Raw genomic sequence first — 19988 nt, forward strand, 5'->3', positions numbered from 1 at the left:
TATCTTACATAGAATGTCTCTCTCAGTATAGGATTCCCTGACGGTTTCTCTGGAGTAAATTGAGGTTATGTTTTTGACAACACCACCGTATAAGTATGCTGTACTCTTCCCAGTTCATCATTTCAGAAGGTAAATGGTGTTGAAATGTTTTATTACTGGTGATATTATCTTTGGTAAGGTGGTATCTGCCAGGTTTCTCTACTATAAAGTTGCTCTTTTTCCCTTTGTAATTAATCTTTCTTGCCATTACTTTAATTTTTAAAATTTTTATTTTATATTGGAGTATGGTTGATTTACAATGTTGTGTTAGTTTCAGGTATACAGCCAAGTGATTTAGTTAAACATATACATATATTATTTTTCAGATTCTTTTCCCATATAGGTTATTACAGAGTATTGAGTAGATTTCCCTGTGCTATACAGTAGGTCCTTGTTGATTATCTGTTTTATATATAGTAGTGTGTATGTTAATCCCAAACTCCTAATTTATCCCTCCCCCCACCTTTCCCCTTGATAACCATCAGTTTGCTTTAATAGAAATAATTAAGTTTCTTAAAATTATTAAGTTTTATTTATTTCTTTTTCTTACTTATTTTCTTCTAAAATTATTTCTTAAAATAATTAACTTAATTTTAACAGAAAACAAATGTGGAAGAGATAAAAATTGTTCTGTTTCCTCAAATACTTTGTGAATATTTGGTTCAAATAGCATAATCTTATAAGTTTTATAATTTTAACATCTTGTTTTCAGTTAGGTTGGGAAATGACTTTTTTTTTTTAAACCTTAACATATAATTTCAGAACACCTATTTAACTTGAAGTTTGCTGCAAAGGAACTTAATAGGAATGCCAAGAAATGTGATAAAGAAGAAAAGGCTGAAAAGGCCAAGATTAAAAAGGTAAGTAATTTTTTTGTGTGTGTGTGGTATGCGGACCTCTCACTGTTGTGGCCTCTCCTGTTGCAGAGCACAGGCTCCAGACACGCGGGCTCAGTGGCCATGGCTCCTGGGCCCAGCTGCTCCACAGTATGTGGGATCTTCCTGGACCGGGGCACGAACCCATGTCCCCTGCATCAACAGACGGACTCTCAACCACTGCGCCACCAGGGAAGCCCCAAGGTAAGTAATTTTTAATCTTTTTACTTTTTTTTAAACTCATGAAATGAGCACAGTTATATGATGGAAGAGTGGTTGTTTTAGTTTATTTTACATTGAAGAAGGATTACTGGCTTTAGCATTTTAAGCCAAATATCTATTAAGTAAATTATTTATTATCTGACATAATTAATAATGGCTTTTTTGTTTATTTCTACTTATGTGTGCAAGTATGGCTCATAACACAGAGTATAACTGTGCTGTTACCTAACTGTTCTGTTGCCTAGATCTAATGACTGTCCTTTGGTTTGTAGCCAGAACCACTGTTACTGAGAAGTATAAAGCCTGTATGTCAGAATAATATTTCACATTTTTTGGCTCATTTGAATTTCTTTAGTCTCTAAAGTTTTTTTTTTTTTTTTTTTGCGGTACGTGGGCCTCTCACTGTTGCGGCCTCTCCCGTTGCGGAGCACAGGCTCCAGACACGCAGGCTCAGCAGCCATGGCTCACGGGCCCAGCCGCTCTGCGGCATGTGGGATCTTGCTGGACCAGGGCACGAACCCGTGTCCCCTGCATCAGCAGGTGGACTGTCAACCACTGCGCCACCAGGGAAGCCCAAGTTTTTTATTTTTTTAACATCTTTATTGGAGTATAATTGCTTTACAATCATGTGTCAGTTTCTGCTGTATAATAAAGTGAATCAGCTATGTGTATACATATATCCCCATATCCTCTCCCTCTTGCATCTCCTTCCCACCCTCCCTATCCCACCCCTCTAGGTGGTCACAGAGCACCCAGCTGATCTCCCTGTGCTATGCGGCTGCTTCCCACTAGCTGTTTTACATTTGATGGTGTATATATGTCAGTGCTACTCTCTCACTTCGTTGCAGCTTACCCTTCCCCTCCCCGTGTGCTCAAGTCCATTCTCTACATCTGCATCTTTATTCTTGTCCTGCCCCTAGGTTCATTAGAACCATTTTTTTAAAGATTCCATATATATATGTGTTAGCATACAGTATTTGATTTTCTCTTTCTGACTGACTTCATTCTGTATGACAGACTCTAGGTCCATCCCCCTCACTACAAATAACTCAATTTCATTTCTTTTTATGGCTGAGTAATATTCCATTGAATATAAGTTTTATATATACATAGTACATAGAATTAATGTATATTGTGACTTGTGCATTGTGTATTTTCTAGGATTCACAGGACTCAGCATATAGTTGGACTCATGGCTATGACATATTACACTAAAGGATACAAAGGGAAAACACATGGGGCGATATCTGGAGGAATCCAGGCTTAAGCTTCCAAGAGTTCTCAGTGGAAACACACAGGAGAAGCTTAATTCCTGCAGCAACAAATTGTGACAACATATGTTAAATGTTGTCTACCAAGTAAGTTCTCCTGTGACTGGGAGTCCAAGGCTTTTATTGGTAGTCACGCAGGGATCCTCTGCCTAGCACACACCAAAATTCCAGTCTCCCAGAAAGAAATCCATTGTTTGGCATAAACCACATTGTTTGTATAAAGAGTTTAGGCACAGTGAGCCACTCTTAACTGTTCTGGGAAAGATGCAAACCTTCCCCAAATCCAAGTTCCTAGATGCTAGTTACACGCCAAACTTGCAAATAGACGTTTCGAAGGACAGCAGACTCAGGCTTGCTGTGTTAACTCTTTTCTGCACACGTGTATTTTTATATCTATCTTTAATATTTTATTAACTTACTCTGATCTTTGGTAATAGCGTATATCCTACCCTTAAACTGAGTCACTTTGGGTATTTTATGCTCTTAATAGAGAAAACTTTATGGGAAGAAAACTTTCAGAAAAGGAGAAAGAAATAGGCTGAGTTAGAAGAAAAAATACTTAAAATTGATGTATTAGCATCATCCTTTTCTAAAAATATAAGCCCAACTATTTCAAGGAAAGAGAAAGCATAAAAAAGATTTTGGTCTTACATTTTTGTATATTGAGGAAATTAGAAATAACCTAAAAATAATTTTTGAATTTTCAAATCTCAGTCAAGCACAGCAGTATTAAAACATGCATATTCCCAACAAACAAAGTCCAGGCCCAGATAGTTTTACCGGTGAATTATACCAGACATTTAAAGAATTAAAGTACACCTTTGAACAACACAGGTTTGAACTTCACAGGTCCACTTGTGCACATATTTTTTTCAACCAAGATGTACTATAGTACTACACTATTCATGGTCGGTTGAATCCACAGATGCAGAACTGTAGATACAGAAGGCCAACTGTAAAGTTATACATGGATTTTTGACTGAGTGGGGTTTGGCACCCCTAGCCCCATGTTGTTCAAGGGTCAACTGTAATACCAATCAACCTCAAATTCACTCATCCAAAAAATTAAAGAGGAGGGGACACATCCAAACTCACTCTATGAGGCCAGCATTACCCTGATACCAAAACCAGACAAGGAAACTACAAGAAAAGAACATTATAGGCCAATAGCCCTGATGAACATAGATGTAAAAATCCTCAACAAAATAGTAGCAAACCAAATTCAACAATGCATTAAAAGGGTCATACACCATGATTAAATGGAATTTATTCCAGGGATGTGGGGATGGTTCACCATCCACAAGTCAATCAGGGTGATATACCACATTAACAAAATGAAGGATAAAAATCATATAATCATCTCAATAGATGCAGAAAAGGCATGTGACAAAATTCAACATTCATTCATGATAACAGCTCTCAACAAAGTGGATGTAGGGGGAATGTACCTCAACATAATGAAAGCCATAGATGACAAGCCCACAGTTAGCATCATACCCAAGGAAAAAAAGCTAAAAGGTTTTCCTCTAAGATCAAGATAAGGATGCCGACTTTTACCACTTCTGTTCCACATACTGCTGGAAGTCCTAGCCAGAGCAATTAGGCAAGAAAAAGAAATAAAAGACATCCAAATCAGAAAGGAAGAAGTAAAACTGTCTCTATTAGCAGATAACATGTATTACATATAAAAAACCCATGGCATTATATATAGAAGAATCCACCAAAAAAAAATGAGAATAAACAGATGCAATAAAGTTGCAGGATACAAAATCAATATACAAAAATCAGTTGTGTTTCTATAACTAATAATGAACTATCAGAGAAGTTAAGAAAACAATCTTATTTACAATTTCATTAAAAATAAAATACCTAGGGAAACTTAACCAAGGACCTGAAAGACTACACTGAAAACTATAAGACATTGATGAAAGAAATTGAAGAAGATGCAAATAAATGGAAAGATATTCCATTCTCATAGGTTGGAACAATTAATATTGTTAGAATGTCCATACTGCTCAAAGCAATCTACAAATTCAGTTCAATCCCTATGAAGATGCCAATGGCAGTTTTCCTAGAAATAGAACAAACAGTCCTAAAATTTATATGGAACCACAAAAGACTCTGAATATCCAAGGCCATCTTGAGAAAGAACAAGGCTCAAACATCATGCTTCCTGATTTCAAACTATATTACCAAGCTGTGGTAAATGAGACAGCATGATATTGACATAAAAACAGACACGTAGATCAATGAAACAGAATAGAGAAATCAGAAATAAACCCACACATTTATGGTAATTTATTTGCAACAAAGGACCCAAGAATATACAATGGGGAAAGGACAGTCTCTTCAGTAAATAGTGTTGGGAAAGCTGGACAGCCACATGCAAAAGAATAAAACTGGACCACTGTCTTACAACATATACAGCAGTTATCTCAAAATGGATTAAAGACTTGAACTTTAAACGTGAAGTCATAAAACTCTAGAAGAAAACGTAGATGGTAAACTCCTTGATACTGGTCTTGGCAGTGATTTTTTGGAATCGACACCAAAAGCAGAGGCAACAAAAGCAAAATTAAAGACGTGGGACTTCATCCAACAAAAAAGCTTCTGCGCAGCAAAGGAAGCCATGAAAAAATTTAAAAGGCAACTTACTGAGTGGGAGAAAATATTTGAAAACCATACAGCTGATAAGGCGTTTATATCTGAAATATGTAAAGAATTTATACAAGTCAAAAGCAAAATACCAAACAATCTGATTTAAAAATGTGTAGAGGATCTGAATATACATTTTTCATAAAAAGACATACCAATTTGCCAACAGGTACATGAAAATGTTCTCAATATCACGCATCATCAGGGAAATGCAAATCAAAACACAATAAGACATCACTTCACACCTGTTAGAATGACTGTCATCAAAAAGACAAAAAGTGGCTTCCCTGGTGGCGCAGTGGTTGAGAGTCCGCCTGCCAATGCAGGGGACACGGGTTCATGCCCCGGTCCAGGAAGATCCTACATGCCGCAGAGCGGCTAGGCCTGTGAGCCATGGCTGCTGGGCCTGCACGTCCGGAGCCTGTGCTCTGCAACGTGAGAGTCCACAACAGTGAGAGGCCTGCGTACCACACACACACACACACACACACACACACACACACACACACACACACACACAAAAGACAAAAAGCAAAAAGTGTTGGAGAGGTTGTGGAGCAAAGGGAACCCTTGTGCACTATTGGTGGGAATATAAATTGGTGCAGCCACTATGGAAAACAGTATGGATGTTCCTTGAAAAGTGAAAATTACAACCTACCAAATGGTCCAGCAATTCCACTTCTGGGTATTTATCTGAAGGAAACAAAAACACTAACTCAGAAAGATATATACACCCCCATGTTCATTGCAGCATTATTTACAGTAGCCAAGACATGCGGGGCTTCCCTGGTGGTGCAGTGCTTAAGAATCCACTGGCCAATGCAGGGGGCATGGATTCAAGCCCTGGTCCAGGAAGGATCCCACATGCTACAGAGCAACTAGGCCAATGTGCCACAAGTACCGAGCCTGTGCTGTAGAGCCCATGAGCCACAACTACTGAGCACACATGCCACAACTGCTGAAGCCTGCGTGCCTAGAGCCCGTGCTCTGCAACAAGACAAGCCACCACAATGAGGAGCCCGCACACTGTGATGAAGACCCAATGCAGCCAAAAATAAATAAAATAAATTAATTTTTTAAGAAAGACATGAAAACAACCTAAGTGTCCATCAATGGATGAATGGAAAAAGAAAATTTGGAATATATATATATATATATATATATATATATAAAGTTGAATATTATTCACCCATAAACAAGGAAATCCTGCCATTTGCAACAACATGGATGGACCTTGAGCATATTATGCTAAGTGAAATAAGTCAGAGAGAGAAAGGCAGATGCCATGTGATCTAACTTATGTGGAATCTTAAAAAAAAAACTCATGGATAAAGAGAATAGATTTGTGGTTGCCAGAGGAAGGAGGTGGGGGGTGGGTGTGTGTGAAATGGGTGAAGATGGCTGAAAGGTACAAACTATCAGTTATAAAATAAGTCCTGGGAATATAATGTACAGCGTGGTGACTACAGTTAATAATACTTTATTATATATTTGAAAGTTGCTAAGAGATCTTAAAAGTTCTCATCACAAGAAAAAAAATTGTAGCTATATGTAGTTATGGATGTTAACTAGGGAAAAAAACTTGGAAAGTGTTTGAGGTTGCATATACTAATGTATTTATCACATTGGTGTTTATATTATTGAAGAATTGGAAACAAACTAAATACCCAGCAAACAGGGATCTTAACTGATCCATGTGCTCTAATTTCAGTCACTTATGTACCCTATCGATTTTGCTATACTGGGGTACCATCTGAGCTATTTAACATTTTTCTTTAAATTGACTTTTAACTTCATACCTTGCCATAGCTATTACAGTATAGCAGAAAGCATGGATCTGTGCTAGTCATATCCATTTCAGGTATACATTTAAATAAATGCATGATTAAAATGAAGATACTTATGTCTGTGTAACATCTAAAATAATTTTATGTACTATCAGTAGTGTTTTTACCACACACGAGGAAAGCCCTGATTAATGGTACATCCATACAACACAGCCTTTTTTTTTTTTAAACACAGTCTTTAGAGTGATGATGTAGTTATATATTTATTGACTTAAAAAATTTTTAATTAGGTGAGAAAACAGTATGCTCTGATGTACAGTACTCTTGTAATTTATATTGTAATATTTCAATAAATAGGTTTATGTACTTGGAATACTTTATACTGAAATATTAATAGTGGTAATGGCTGAGTGATTATGGGAAAAATTTTAAACTTTATATTCTAATTTCTTAAAATGTTAATGAGTATATATCTTTTAGTCATAAATAAAAAATTAAAGGACTATAAATTCTCCTTTTATTTCCTAAAAATACTAATTGTAAAAGCTCTTAAATATTAAAAATATGTTAGTTGGGCATTGTTTTCCTCTTTCTAAAATATCTACTTTTGCTCCCTATATTTATTTTTGGTGTTTGTCTTCACTGTTTACTTTTGCTGTGTTTAAAACAGGCCATTCAGAAAGGCAATACAGAAGTTGCAAGACATGCTGAAAATGCAATCCGCCAGAAGAACCAAACAATTAATTTCTTGAGAATGAGTGCTAGGGTTGATGCTGTGGCAGCCAGAGTTCAAACTGCAGTTACAATGGGCAAGGTAAGCCTTAATATCTGTAAATAATAGGAACTCTTGATTTAAGTTATTGGAGGTATTAAGAATTGTCAGAAATCTAAATCTACTGCAAAGTGTTACAAAGGTACTCGCCTTCCTGGGCAGGAGAAAGATAGTCAAAATGCTTACTGAGGAAACCGATTTTGGCAGTGGCTTTTCAGCTAAGGTCTAATTAGTTGTCTTCCAATGAATAGTCAAAGATAAAAGATAGTCGATGCCTAAACCAGAAATACATAGTGTACTTTTACTGTTAAGGAAACGGTAGATAAATTTTATAAGATGATCTACAAGTAATATAAGAAACTACATAAATTTTGAGGTTGTTTATATTATAGGATTCTCAGTCTTTTCTTTTTTTATACTCCCAATAGGTAACCAAGTCCATGGCAAATGTAGTTAAGTCTATGGATGCTACATTGAGGAGTATGAACCTTGAAAAGGTAAAAAAGATAAATAAATATATTGATGTTCAGATAATATCTTTTCAGAGTAAGTTTTTTTCTTATGACCATATTTCTTTTTGCAGATTTCTGCCCTGATGGACAAGTTTGAACAGCAGTTTGAAACACTGGATGTTCAAACGCAACAAATGGAAGACACAATGAGTAGTACTACAACCCTAACAACACCACAAGTAAGAATAGTTTCTCTACTTACACTAACTTTTAAAAATTACCCAACTTCAAAATATAATGGCTTTGTGAACCTAAATCATCTCTAGAATGTGAAGTAAACATGGTGTATCCCCAAAATGCAAGTAGGAAGTTATGCTCTGACCCTGGATTCCTAAGGACATGTTAGAAGATGACATTTCCTATCTTGTTTTGAAGTTCTAAGAATTATTATAGGTCACATGTCTAGAGAGTATGGAACTTGGTTCTGCCCTGCTGCCAGTGGTCCTTATTGATAAAAGCATTGAACTAGGGACTCACTGAGGCCAGTGGGTATTAGGTAATATCCTAACCCCAGTTAAGTCATCTCATTGCAGATAGTCTGCTTCCTGCCTACTCTTTAGGTATGTTATTAGGCACAGATCACAGATGAACAAATAGTAAATTACAAGATCAATTATTTTTCAGAAAACTAGGATGTTTTCTAGGATGTTGTTGCATCTGCAACTTAGAGATGTGCTACAGAGAAAATTAAATTTGAAACTAGTTTGGATGTCATGTGAGCCAGAAATAAAGATTTTGTGAAACTTGAATATTAAAATAGAAGATTTATATCATTACCAATCTTCTTTTTGATCCCAGCACCTATCACATAGTTCATCAAATAAACAAAAAACTTGTTATCACTACATAAGATGATAATATGGATAATTTACAAAACAGGTTAGGAGAAAAATCAATAGCCATCCATCAGAATTTTACTGAAGGTGATGCCTTTCACTAAGAGGTAAATAATAAGAGAACAAGCTTATATTCATGTTTTAGAGTTAAGAAGAAAGTATTCATGTATATATCTTATAGAGAGCATATATTTAGTCATTACTTTTATACCTCCTCCAGAGCCTTGCTTCCCCAAAGTGTGGTGCAAAAATCAGGAACATCTGTATCATCTGGGAGCTTATTAGGAATGCAGAAATTCAGACCCTATCCACAGATATATTGAATTGGAATCATTTTAATAAGATTTACAGGTGATATTTATGCCCTGATTTTGAGAAGCACTGTCCTAGAGTTTCTGATTCTTATTCAGGCACCTTAGGTGGTTTCCAGGTGATTTTATGGTCAAGATTAGGAAAACACAAGGGGACTGGAAAAATGACTTGAAGTCAGGACACTTGGATTTCTAATCCCTACTCTGCCACTAATTAAGTTTGGGACCTTAAGATACTCACTACCTTGGGCCTCAGTATTCATAGCTGTAAAATGTAGGGTTGGATTTGATGATATCTAAATGCCTTTTAGCTCTGAAAAATCTTGAGATTCATTCACCTAACATTTGCTAAGCACCTTCTCCTGTTTCAGGTATTGTGCTAGGTGCTGGGGATATTCAAGTATATACAAAACATTTTTCATAAAGAGTCAACCAAAATTTACAACAGAAATGGGCATGCTTAGATGCCCAAATTCTCATACCTTGCTAATGAGTAATTAGAATTTAAATTAGCATATTCACTTTGGAAAAGCAATGCGGTAATATCTACAGTCCATTCTTAACATAGCAGCCAGAGCAATCCTGATAAAACAAGTCAGATCATGTCATTCTTCTGCTCAGAACCCTTCAGTGGCTCTGCATGTCTCTCAAAATAAAAGCCTAATTCTTTATGGTGGCCTATAGTGCCCTCTAGGATCTACCTCATCCTGCTTCTCTGACCTTATCTCCTATTATTGCTCATCACTGTACTAAGATATTGGCTTCCTTGTTATTTCTCAAACACACCATGTACATTTCTTCCTCAAAGCCATTCACTTGCAGGTTCCTCTGCCTGAATCTTCTTCATCTGTCTTGCACTCATCCTCATTGCCCACTCCCCCACCTCCTTCAGTTCTTTGTTCAAATGTCATTTTCTCAGTGAGGTCTTTTAAGATCATCCTACTTAGAAGTACACCAGTGGCACATCCACCGAGTGCTGTACTCCCTATCTACCATCCCTGCTTTATTTTTCTTCATTGTACATATCACCTTCTAATAAACCACATAATTTAAAAAGTTTTTATTTGCCCCTCCCTTTCATGTGCACACACTAGAATGTAAGCTTAATGAAGGCAGGGATATTTTTAATTATTTTTGTTTACTGATGTATCCCTAACGCTTAAAATGATATCTGGCATAAAGTAGGTGCTCAGTTAATATTTGTTGAATAAATCAGAGTATATGAAAATGCATGTGACCTATAACCTAGTACTTCTATTTTTAAATTTATACACAAAAGACCTACATGTGTATAAACATACTTCTACATAAGAATGTTCATTGCACTATTGTCTATAATCAGGAGAAATTAGGGGAAAATGTCTAAATGTCCAGAAATAAAATGGATAAATACAGTTGAGAGTATTTTATATTACAGTACTATACAGGAGTGAAAGTTAATGAACTAGAGCTCTAGATCTCAATATAATTAGATCTTATAAGGTTGAATTAAAAAAACAAGTTGCGGAATAGTATACTTAGTATAATGCCATTTAAGTAAATTTTAAAAACACAAATAATGGTATTTTAGATATGAAGTAAAAACAACACAATCTAAATGCACAGAAGTATTTGATCTATTATTTTCTGAACTTTTTTATATTTTGAAGGTGAATGAAAGACAAGAGAGACTAAGGCCCAACAACATTATTAGAGGTTTGCCTAAAATTTGGCACCTTGTGGTAGAGCTGTAACTATGTCTTAGAGCTCCTACCTGTATGTTCAAAATATTTTAAATAAGTTAAAAACAAGTTTTTTTTAATTAATTGGACTCTATTCCCTGAGAACTCCTGTACTGTTGTAAATATCTCAATACTTATATTTTATTCATCTCTAGATACTTTAAAAAGTAATCCTTAATATCAAATTTGCATCAACTAGCAGAAAGGACAGTTATGATTAATCTAAAATTTAAGTCTGTTACATTTTAAATACCAGCAAAGTTGGTTCGCTCCATTAGAGAGCTACATTACTCAGATTCAAATTATATGTGAATATCACTGTGAATATTTTTCACATAACCTCATAGTTTAAGGCTTTATAATTTAACATTATTCATAAATAAATCATTTTATGAGATAATTCAGCTCCCTCTGGTGGTAAAAATTTTTTAAAACTTTCTTTTAAAAACTGTAGATCAGTTCCCCCTTTTTAAAGCTAGGTCAGAAACAAAAACTACCCAAAAAGCAAATACCATTCAAATACAAATTCTCATTTTTTTATTCTAGAACCAGGTGGATATGCTGCTTCAAGAAATGGCAGATGAAGCTGGGTAAGAAATTATTGAGATGCTTTTGAAATAATCTTGATTTAATATCTACAAGTCCTACAATTATGTAATGTGGATAAAAATATCACCAATGGTCAGAGTTAGGTTTTTGACACTAGAATTTAGTGCTTCAAGGACCTTTAGAACATCCAGCTCTTTGTCATGCTCATAAAAATATGACTTTGTTCCAATCATCTTAGTATTTTCTTAAAAATCTCTGGAGATAGATTTGGTTAGTGTGTGATAAGAAATGAAGGAAGGTGACTGAGGGAGGCAGGAGTGTTTAAAAAGTTTCCTCTGTACCGTCTGTGTTCAGCATATATCAAATGTCTAATTGTTTTTAATAGGATCTTCCAAAAGAATTCTACTATGATCAGGCCATTAAGTCTTTTTTTTTTAATTTTTTTTTAACATCTTTATTGGGGTATAATTGCTTTACAGTGGTGTGTTAGTTTCTGCTTTATAACAAAGCGAATCAGTCATACATAAACATATGTTCCCATATGTCTTCCCTCTTGCGTCTCCCTCCCTCCCACCCTCCCTATCCCACCCCTCCAGGCTGTCACAACGCACCGAGCCAATATCCCTGTGCCATGCAGCTGCTTCCCACTAGCTATCTACCTTACTACGTTTGTTAGTGTGTATATGCCCATGACTCTCTCTCGCCCTGTCACAGCTCACCCTTCCCCCTCCCCATAACCTCAAGTCCGTTCTCTAGGAGGTCTGCGTCTTTATTCCAGCTTTACCCCTAGGTTCTTCATGACATCTTTTTTCTTAAATTCCATATATATGTGTTAGCATATGGTATTTGTCTTTTTCTTTCTGACTTACTTCACTCTGTATGACAGACTCTAGGTCTATCCACCTCATTACAAATAGCTCAATTTCGTTTCTTTTTGTGGCTGAGTAATATTCCATTGTATATATGTGCCACATCTTCTTTATCCATTCATCCAATGATGGGCATTTAGGTTGTTTCCATCTCCGGGCTATTGTAAATAGAGCTGCAATGAACATTTTGGTACATGACTCTTTTTGAATTTTGGTTTTCTCAGGGTATATGCCCAGTAGTGGAATTGCTGGGTCATATGGTAGTTCTATTTGTAGTTTTTTAAGGAACCTCCATACTGTTCTCCATAGTGGCTGAACCAATTCACAATCCCACCAGCAGTGCAAGAGTGTTCCCTTTTCTCCACACCCTCTCCAGCATTTATTGTTTCTAGATTTTTTGATGATGGCCATTCTGACTGGTGTGAGATGATATCTCATTGTAGTTTTGATTTGCATTTCTCTAATGATTAATGATGTTGAGCATTCTTTCATGTGTGTGTTGGCAATCTGTATATCTTCTTTGGAGAAATGTCTGTTTAGGTCTTCTGCCCATTTTTGGATTGGGTTGTTTGTTTTCTTGTTATTGAGTTGCATGAGCTGCTTGTAAATTTTGGAGATTAGTCCTTTGTCGGTTGCTTCATTTGCAAATATTTTCTCCCATTCTGAGGGTTGTCTTTTGGTCTTGTTTATGGTTTCCTTTGCTGTGCAAAAGCTTTGAAGTTTCATTAGGTCCCATTTGTTTATTTTTGTTTTTATTTCCATTACTGTAGGAGGTGGGTCAGAAAGGATCTTGCTGTGATTTATGTCATAGAGTGTTCTGCCTATGTTTTCCTCTAAGAGTTTGATAGTTTCTGGCCTTACATTTAGGTCTTTAATCCATTTTAAGCTTATTTTTGTGTATGGTGTTAGGGAGTGATCTAATCTCATACTTTTACATGTACCTGTCCAGTTTTCCCAGCACCACTTATTGAAGAGGCTGTCCTTTCTCCACTGTACATTACTGCCACCTTTATCAAAGATAAGGTGTCCATATGTGCATGGGTTTATCTCTGGGCTTTCTATCCTGTTCCATTGATCTATCTTTCTGTTTTTGTGTCAGTACCATACCGTCTCGATAACTGTAGCTTTGTAGTATAGTTTGAAGTCAGGGAGCCTGATTCCTCCAGTTCCTTCTTTCGTTCTCAAGATTGCTTTGGCTATTCGGGGTCTTTTGTGTTTCCATACAAATTGTGAAATTTTTTGTTCTAGTTCTGTGAAAAATGCCAGTGGTAGTTTGATAGGGACTGCACTGAATCTATACATTGCTTTGGGTAGTAGAGTCATTTTCACAATGTTGATTCTTCCAATCCAAGAACATGGTATATCTCTCCATCTATTTGTATCATCTTTAATTTCTTTCATCAGTGTCTTATAATTTTCTGCATACAGGTCTTTTGTCTCCTTAGGTAGGTTTATTCCTAGATATTTTATTCTTTTTGTTGCAGTGGTAAATGGGAGTGTTTTCTTGATTTCACTTTCAGATTTCTCATCATTAGTATATAGGAATGCCAGAGATTTCTGTGCATTAATTTTGTATCCTGCCACTTTACCAAATTCATTGATTAGCTCTAGTAGTTTTCTGGTAGCATCTTTAGGGTTCTCTATGTATAGGATCATGTCATCTGCAAACAGTGACAGCTTTACTTCTTCTTTTCCGATTTGGATTCCTTTTATTTCCTTTTCTTCTCTGATGGCTGTGGCTAAAACTTCCAAAACTATGTTGAATAAGAGTGGTGAGAGTGGGCAACCTTGTCTTGTTCCTGATCTTAGTGGAAATGCTTTCAGTTTTTCACCATTGAGGATGATGTTTGCTGTGGGCTTGTCATATATGGCCTTTATTATGTTGAGGAAAGTTCCCTCTATGCCTACTTTCTGCAGGGTTTTTATCATAAATGGGTGTTGAATTTTGTCAAAAGCTTTCTCTGCATCTAGTGAGATGATCATACGGTTTTTCTCCTTCAACTTGTTAATATGGTTTATCACATTGATAGATTTGCGTATATTGAAGAATCCTTGCATTCCTGGAATAAACCCCACTTGATCATGGTGTATGATCCTTTTAATGTGCTGTTGGATTCCGTTTGCTAGTATTTTGTGGAGGATTTTTGCATCTATGTTCATCAGTGATATTGGCCTGTAGTTTTCTTTCTTTGTGACATCCTTGTCTGGTTTTGGTATCAAGGTGATGGTGGCCTCGTAGAAGGAGTTTGGGAGTGTTCCTCCCTCTGCTATATTTTGGAAGAGTTTGAGAAGGATAGGTGTTAGCTCTTCTTTAAATGTTTGATAGAATTCGCCTGTGAAGCCATCTGGTCCTGTGCTTTTGTTTGTTGGAAGATTTTTAATCACAATTTCAATTTCAGTGCTTGTGATTGGTCTGTTCATATTTTCTATTTCTTCCTGATTCAGTCTTGGCAGGTTGTGCATTTCTAAGAATTTGTCCGTTTCTTCCAGATTGTCCATTTTATTGGCATAGAGTTGCTTGTAGTAATCTCTCATGATCTCTTTTATTTCTGCAGTGTCAGTTGTTACCTCTCCTTTTTCATTTCTAATTCTATTGATTTGAGTCTTCTCCCTTTTTTTCTTGATGAGTCTGGCTAGTTGGTTTATCTATTTTGTTTATCTTCTCAAAGAACCAGCTTTTAGTTTTATTGATCTTTGCTATTGTTTCCTTCATTTCTTTTTCATTTATTTCTGATCTGATTTTTATGATTTCTTTCCTTCTGCTAGCTTTGGGGTTTTTTTGTTCTTCTTTCTCTAATTGCTTGAGGTGCAAGGTTAGGTTGTTTATTCGAGATGTTTCCTGCTTCTTAAGGTGGGCTTGTATTGCTATAAACTTCCCCCTTAGAACTGCTTTTGCTGCATCCCACAGGTTTTGGGTCGTTGTGTCTCCATTGTCATTTGTTTCTAGGTATTTTTTGATTTCCTCTTTGATTTCTTCAGTGATCACTTCATTATTAAGTAGTGTATTGTTTAGCCTCCATGTGTTTGTATTTTTTACAGATCTTTTCCTGTAATTGATATCTAGTCTCATGGCGTTGTGGTCAGAAAAGATACTTGATACAATTTTAATTTTCTTAAATTTACCAAGGCTTGATTTGTGACCTAAGATATGATCTATCCTGGAGAATGTTCCATGAGCACTTGAGAAAAATGTGTATTCTGTTGTTTTTGGATGGAGTGTCCTATAAATATCAATTAAGTCCATCTTGTTTAATGTATCATTTAAAGCTTGTGTTTCCTTATTTATTTTCATTTTGGATGATCTGTCCATGGGTGAAAGTGGGGTGTTTAAGTCCCCTACTATGAATGTGTTACTGTCGATTTCCCCTTTTATGGCTGTTAGTATTTGCCTTATGTATTGAGGTGCTCCTGTGTTGGGTGCATAAATGTTTACAATTGTTATATCTTCTTCTTGGATCGATCCCTTGATCATTATGTAGTGTCCTTCTTTGTCTCTTTTAATAGTCCTTATTTTAAAGTCTATTTTATCTGATATGAGAATTGCTACTCCAGCTTTCTTTTGGTTTCCATTTGCATGGAATATCTTTTTCCATCCCCTTACTTTCAGTCTGTATGTGTCTCTAGGTCTGAAGTGGGTCTTTTGTAGACAGCATATATAAGGGTCTTGTTTTTGTATCCATTCAGCTAATCTGTGTCTTTTGGTTGGAGCATTTAGTCCATTTACATTTAAGGTAATTATCGATATGTATGTTCCTATTCCCATTTTCTAAATTGTTTTGGGTTCGTTATTATAGGTCTTTTCCTTCTCTTGTGTTTCTTGCCTAGAGAAGATCCTTTAGCATTTGTTGTAAAGCTGGTTTGGTGGTGCTGAACTCTCTCAGCTTTTGCTTGTCTGTAAAGGTTTTAATTTCTCCATCAAATCTGAATGAGATCCTTGCTGGGTAGAGTAGTCTTGGCTGCAGGTTTTTCTCCTTCATCACTTTCAGTATGTCCTGCCACTCCCTTCTGGCTTGTAGGGTTTCTGCTGAGAGATCAGCTGTTTACCTTATGGGGATTCCCTTATGTGTTATTTGTTGTTTTTCCCTTGCTGCTTTTAATATGCTTTCTTTGTATTTAATTTTTGACAGTTTGATTAATATGTGTCTTGGCGTATTTCTCTTTGGATTTATCCTGTATGGGAGACTCTGTGCTTCCTGGACTTGATTAACTATTTCCTTTCCCATATTAGGGAAGTTTTCAACTATAATCTCTTCAAATATTTTCTCAGTCCCTTTCTTTTTCTCTTCTTCTTCTGGAAACCCCTATAATTCGAATGTTGGTGCGTTTAATGTTGTCCCAGAGGTCTCTGAGACTGTCCTCAGTTCTTTTCATTCTTTTTTCTTTATTCTGCTCTGCAGTAGTTATTTCCACTATTTTATCTTCCAGGTCACTTATCCGTTCTTCTGCCTCAGTTATTCTGCTATTGATCCCATCTAGAGTACTTTTAATTTCATTCATTGTGTTGTTCATCGTTGCTTGTTTCATCTTTAGTTCTTCTAGGTCCTTGTTAACTGATTCTTGCATTTTGTCCATTCTATTGTCCATTCTATCTCCAAGATTTCAGATCAACCTTACTATCATTATTCTGAAATCTTTTTCAGGTAGATTGCCTATTTCCTCTTCATTTGTTAGGTCTGGTGCATTTTTATCTTGCTCCTTTATCTGCTGTGTGTTTTTCTGTCTTCTCATTTTGCTTATCTTACTGTGTTTGGGGTCTCCTTTTTGCAGGCTGCAGGTTTGTAGTTCCTCCTGTTTTTGATGTCTGTCTCCAGTGGCTAAGGTTGGTTCAGTGGGTTGTGTAGGCTTCCTGGTGGAGGGGACTAGTGCCTGTGTTGTGGTGGAGGAGGCTATATCTTGTCTCTCTAGTGGGCAGTTTCACGTCTGGTGGTGTGTTTTGGGGTGTCTGTGGCCTTATTATGATTTTAGGCAGCCTCCCTGCTAATGGGTGGGGTTGTGATCCTGTTTTGCTAGTTGTTTGGCATAGGTTGTCCATCACTGTAGCTTGCTGGTCATTGAGTGAAGCTGGGTGCTGGTGTTAAGATGGAGGTCCGTCGGAGATTTTTGCCATTTGATATTATGTGGAGCTGGGAAGTCTCTTGTTGATCAGTGCCCTGAAGTTGGCTCTCCCACTTCAGGGGCAGAGCCCTGCCTCCTGGCTGGAGCACCAAGAGCTTTTCATCCACACGGCTCAGGATAAAAGGGAGAAAAAGTAGAGGGAATTAGTAGAAGTATGAGGAAAGAAAGAAGGAAAGGAGGGTAGGAAGGAAGGAAGAAAGAAAGAAAGAAGCAAAGAAGGAAAGAAGGCAAGAAGGAAAGAAAGGAGGGAGGGAGTGAGGAAGGAAGGAAGGATGGAAAGAAGGAAAAAAGACAGACAGAAAGAAGATACAGTAAAAATAAAATAAAGTATAATAAAGTTATTGAATTAAAAAATTCTTATTTAGAAAAAAAAAGGGACGGATAGAACCTTAGGACAAATGTTGGAAGCAAAGCTATTCAGACAAAATCTTACACAGAAGCATACACATACACCCTCACTAAAAGAGGTAAATGGGGAAAAATCATAAATCTTGCTGTCAGAGACCACCTCCTCAATTTGGGATGATTCGTTGTCTAAAGGAGGGAAGGAAGGAAGGAAAGAAAGAAAGAAAGAAAGAACGAAGGTAAAGTATAATAATGTTATTAAAATTAATTATTAAGAAAAAAAAAAAAACATGGACGGATAGAACCCTAGGACAAATGGTGGAAGCAAGACTATACAGACAAGATCTCACACAGAAGCATACACATACACATTCACAAAGAGAGGAAAAGGGAAAAAATCATAGATCTTGCTCCTAAAATCCACTTCCTTAATTTGGGATGATTGGTTGTCTATTCAGGTATTCCACAGATGCAGGGTATATCAAGTTGATTGTGGAGCTTTAATTCGCTGCTTCTGAGGCTGCTGGGAGAGATTTCCCTTTCTCTTCTTTGTTCTCACAGCTCCCAGGGCTCAGCTTTGGATTTGGCCCTGCCACTGCGTGTAGGTCGCTGGAGGGCGTCTGTTTTTTGCTCAGACAGGACGGGGTTAAAAGAGCCGCTGATTGGGGGCTCTGGCGCACTCAGGCCGGCGGGGAGGGAGGGGCACGGAGTGCGGGGCGGTCCTGTGGTGGCAAAGGCCGGCGTGACTTTGCACCAGCCTGAGGCGCGCTGTGCGTTCTCCCGGGGAAGTTGTCCCTGGATCCCGGGAACCTGGCAGTGGCGGGCTGCACAGGCTCCGCGGAAGAGGGGTGTGGAGAGTGACCTGTGCTCGCACACAGGCCCCTTGGTGGCGGCAGCAGCAGCCTTAACGTCTCCCGCCCGCCTCTGGGGTCCACGCTTTCAGCCGCGTCTCGCGCCCGTCTCTGGATTCCGTGCTTTCAGCCGCGGCTCGCGCCCGTCTCTGGGGTTCGCGCTTTTAGCCGCGGCTCGCACCCGTCTCTGGAGTTCCTTTAAGCAGCGTTCTTAAACCCCTCTCCTCACGCCCCAGGAAACAAAGAGGGAAGGAAAGTCTCCTGCCTCTTCGGCAGGTGCAAACTTTTCCCCGGACTCCCTCCCGGCTAGCTGTGGTGCACTAATCCCTTCAGGCTATGTTCAAGCTGCCAACCCCAGTCCTCTCCCTGCGCTCCGTCCAAAATGGAAACCCGAGCCTCAGAGCCTCAGCTCGCAGCCCCGCCTGCCCCGGCGAGTGAGCAGACAAGCCTCTCGGGACGGTGAGTGCCGGTCAGCACAGATCCTCTGTGCGGGAATCTCCCCGCTTTGCCCTCCGCACCCGTTGCTGTGCACTCCTCCGTGGCTTCGAAGCTCCCCCCTCCACCTCCCGCAGTCTCCGCCCGCGAAGGGGCTTCCTAGTGTGTGGAAACTTTTCCTCCTTCACAGCTCCCTCCCACTGGTGCAGGTGCCGTCCCTATTCTTTTGTCTCTGTTTTTTCTTTTTTTCTTTTGCCCTACCCAGGTACTTGGGGAGTTTCTTGCCTTTTGGGAGGTCTGAGGTCTTCTGCTAGAGTTCAGTAGGTGTTCTGTAGGAGTTGTTCCACGTGTAGATGTATTTCTGGTGTATCTGTGGGGAGGAAGGTGATCTCCGCGTCTTACTCTTCCGCCATCTTCCGCCTTTCCCAGGCCATTAAGTCTTAAGCCAAGTTTGAGTCCTGCAAACTGAGCAATATGTGCAAAACATCCAAGGAGTTCAAAAGATGGCAGCATTTTATTGTTGTAGATGGTTATTTGTTGTTTAAAAAAGTAAATAATTAACACCCTTTCTGGCCCAACTATTAGAAATAGGGTATCTGTTAGGCTATTTATTTTAGGCTCTTCATGTTTGAGGGGAATGACTTGACTCTAATATTATCAGTGCTACAGAAGTCATGTTATATCAGTATTCTCTGGTATTTTACTTAGTTCAAGAGAACATTATAGTAAAGAATTAAAAATATTTTTTCAAAGATAAAGATTAAAACTGGGTGATACTAAAGTTTTATGCTTTATCTTCAAAGGTAGAGTAATAGGTTGAAAT

General features: G+C 37.8%; 1 protein-coding gene across 2 annotated transcripts in view; it reads left to right on the forward strand.

Annotated features, from left to right (window-relative positions):
- The window catches only part of LOC115848252 (charged multivesicular body protein 1B2-like), a 43225-nt gene that overhangs the window by 15213 nt on the left and 8024 nt on the right, over positions 1 to 19988 (forward strand). Inside the window, exons 1-6 of one of the 2 annotated variants that reach the window (XM_030848836.2) lie at positions 978 to 1118; positions 2298 to 2494; positions 7520 to 7663; positions 8050 to 8118; positions 8205 to 8312; positions 11548 to 11591. In XM_030848836.2, the coding sequence (XP_030704696.1) occupies positions 2474 to 2494; positions 7520 to 7663; positions 8050 to 8118; positions 8205 to 8312; positions 11548 to 11591 (386 nt within the window). In that variant the 5' untranslated portion in view covers positions 978 to 1118; positions 2298 to 2473. Of the gene's footprint in view, positions 1 to 801; positions 1119 to 2297; positions 2495 to 7519; positions 7664 to 8049; positions 8119 to 8204; positions 8313 to 11547; positions 11592 to 19988 lie in introns of those variants that run through there. The other variant, XM_060292781.1, reaches the window with a different exon arrangement.

This window comes from Globicephala melas, chromosome X (assembly GCF_963455315.2).
Source record: "Globicephala melas chromosome X, mGloMel1.2, whole genome shotgun sequence".
Lineage (NCBI taxonomy): Eukaryota > Metazoa > Chordata > Mammalia > Artiodactyla > Delphinidae > Globicephala > Globicephala melas.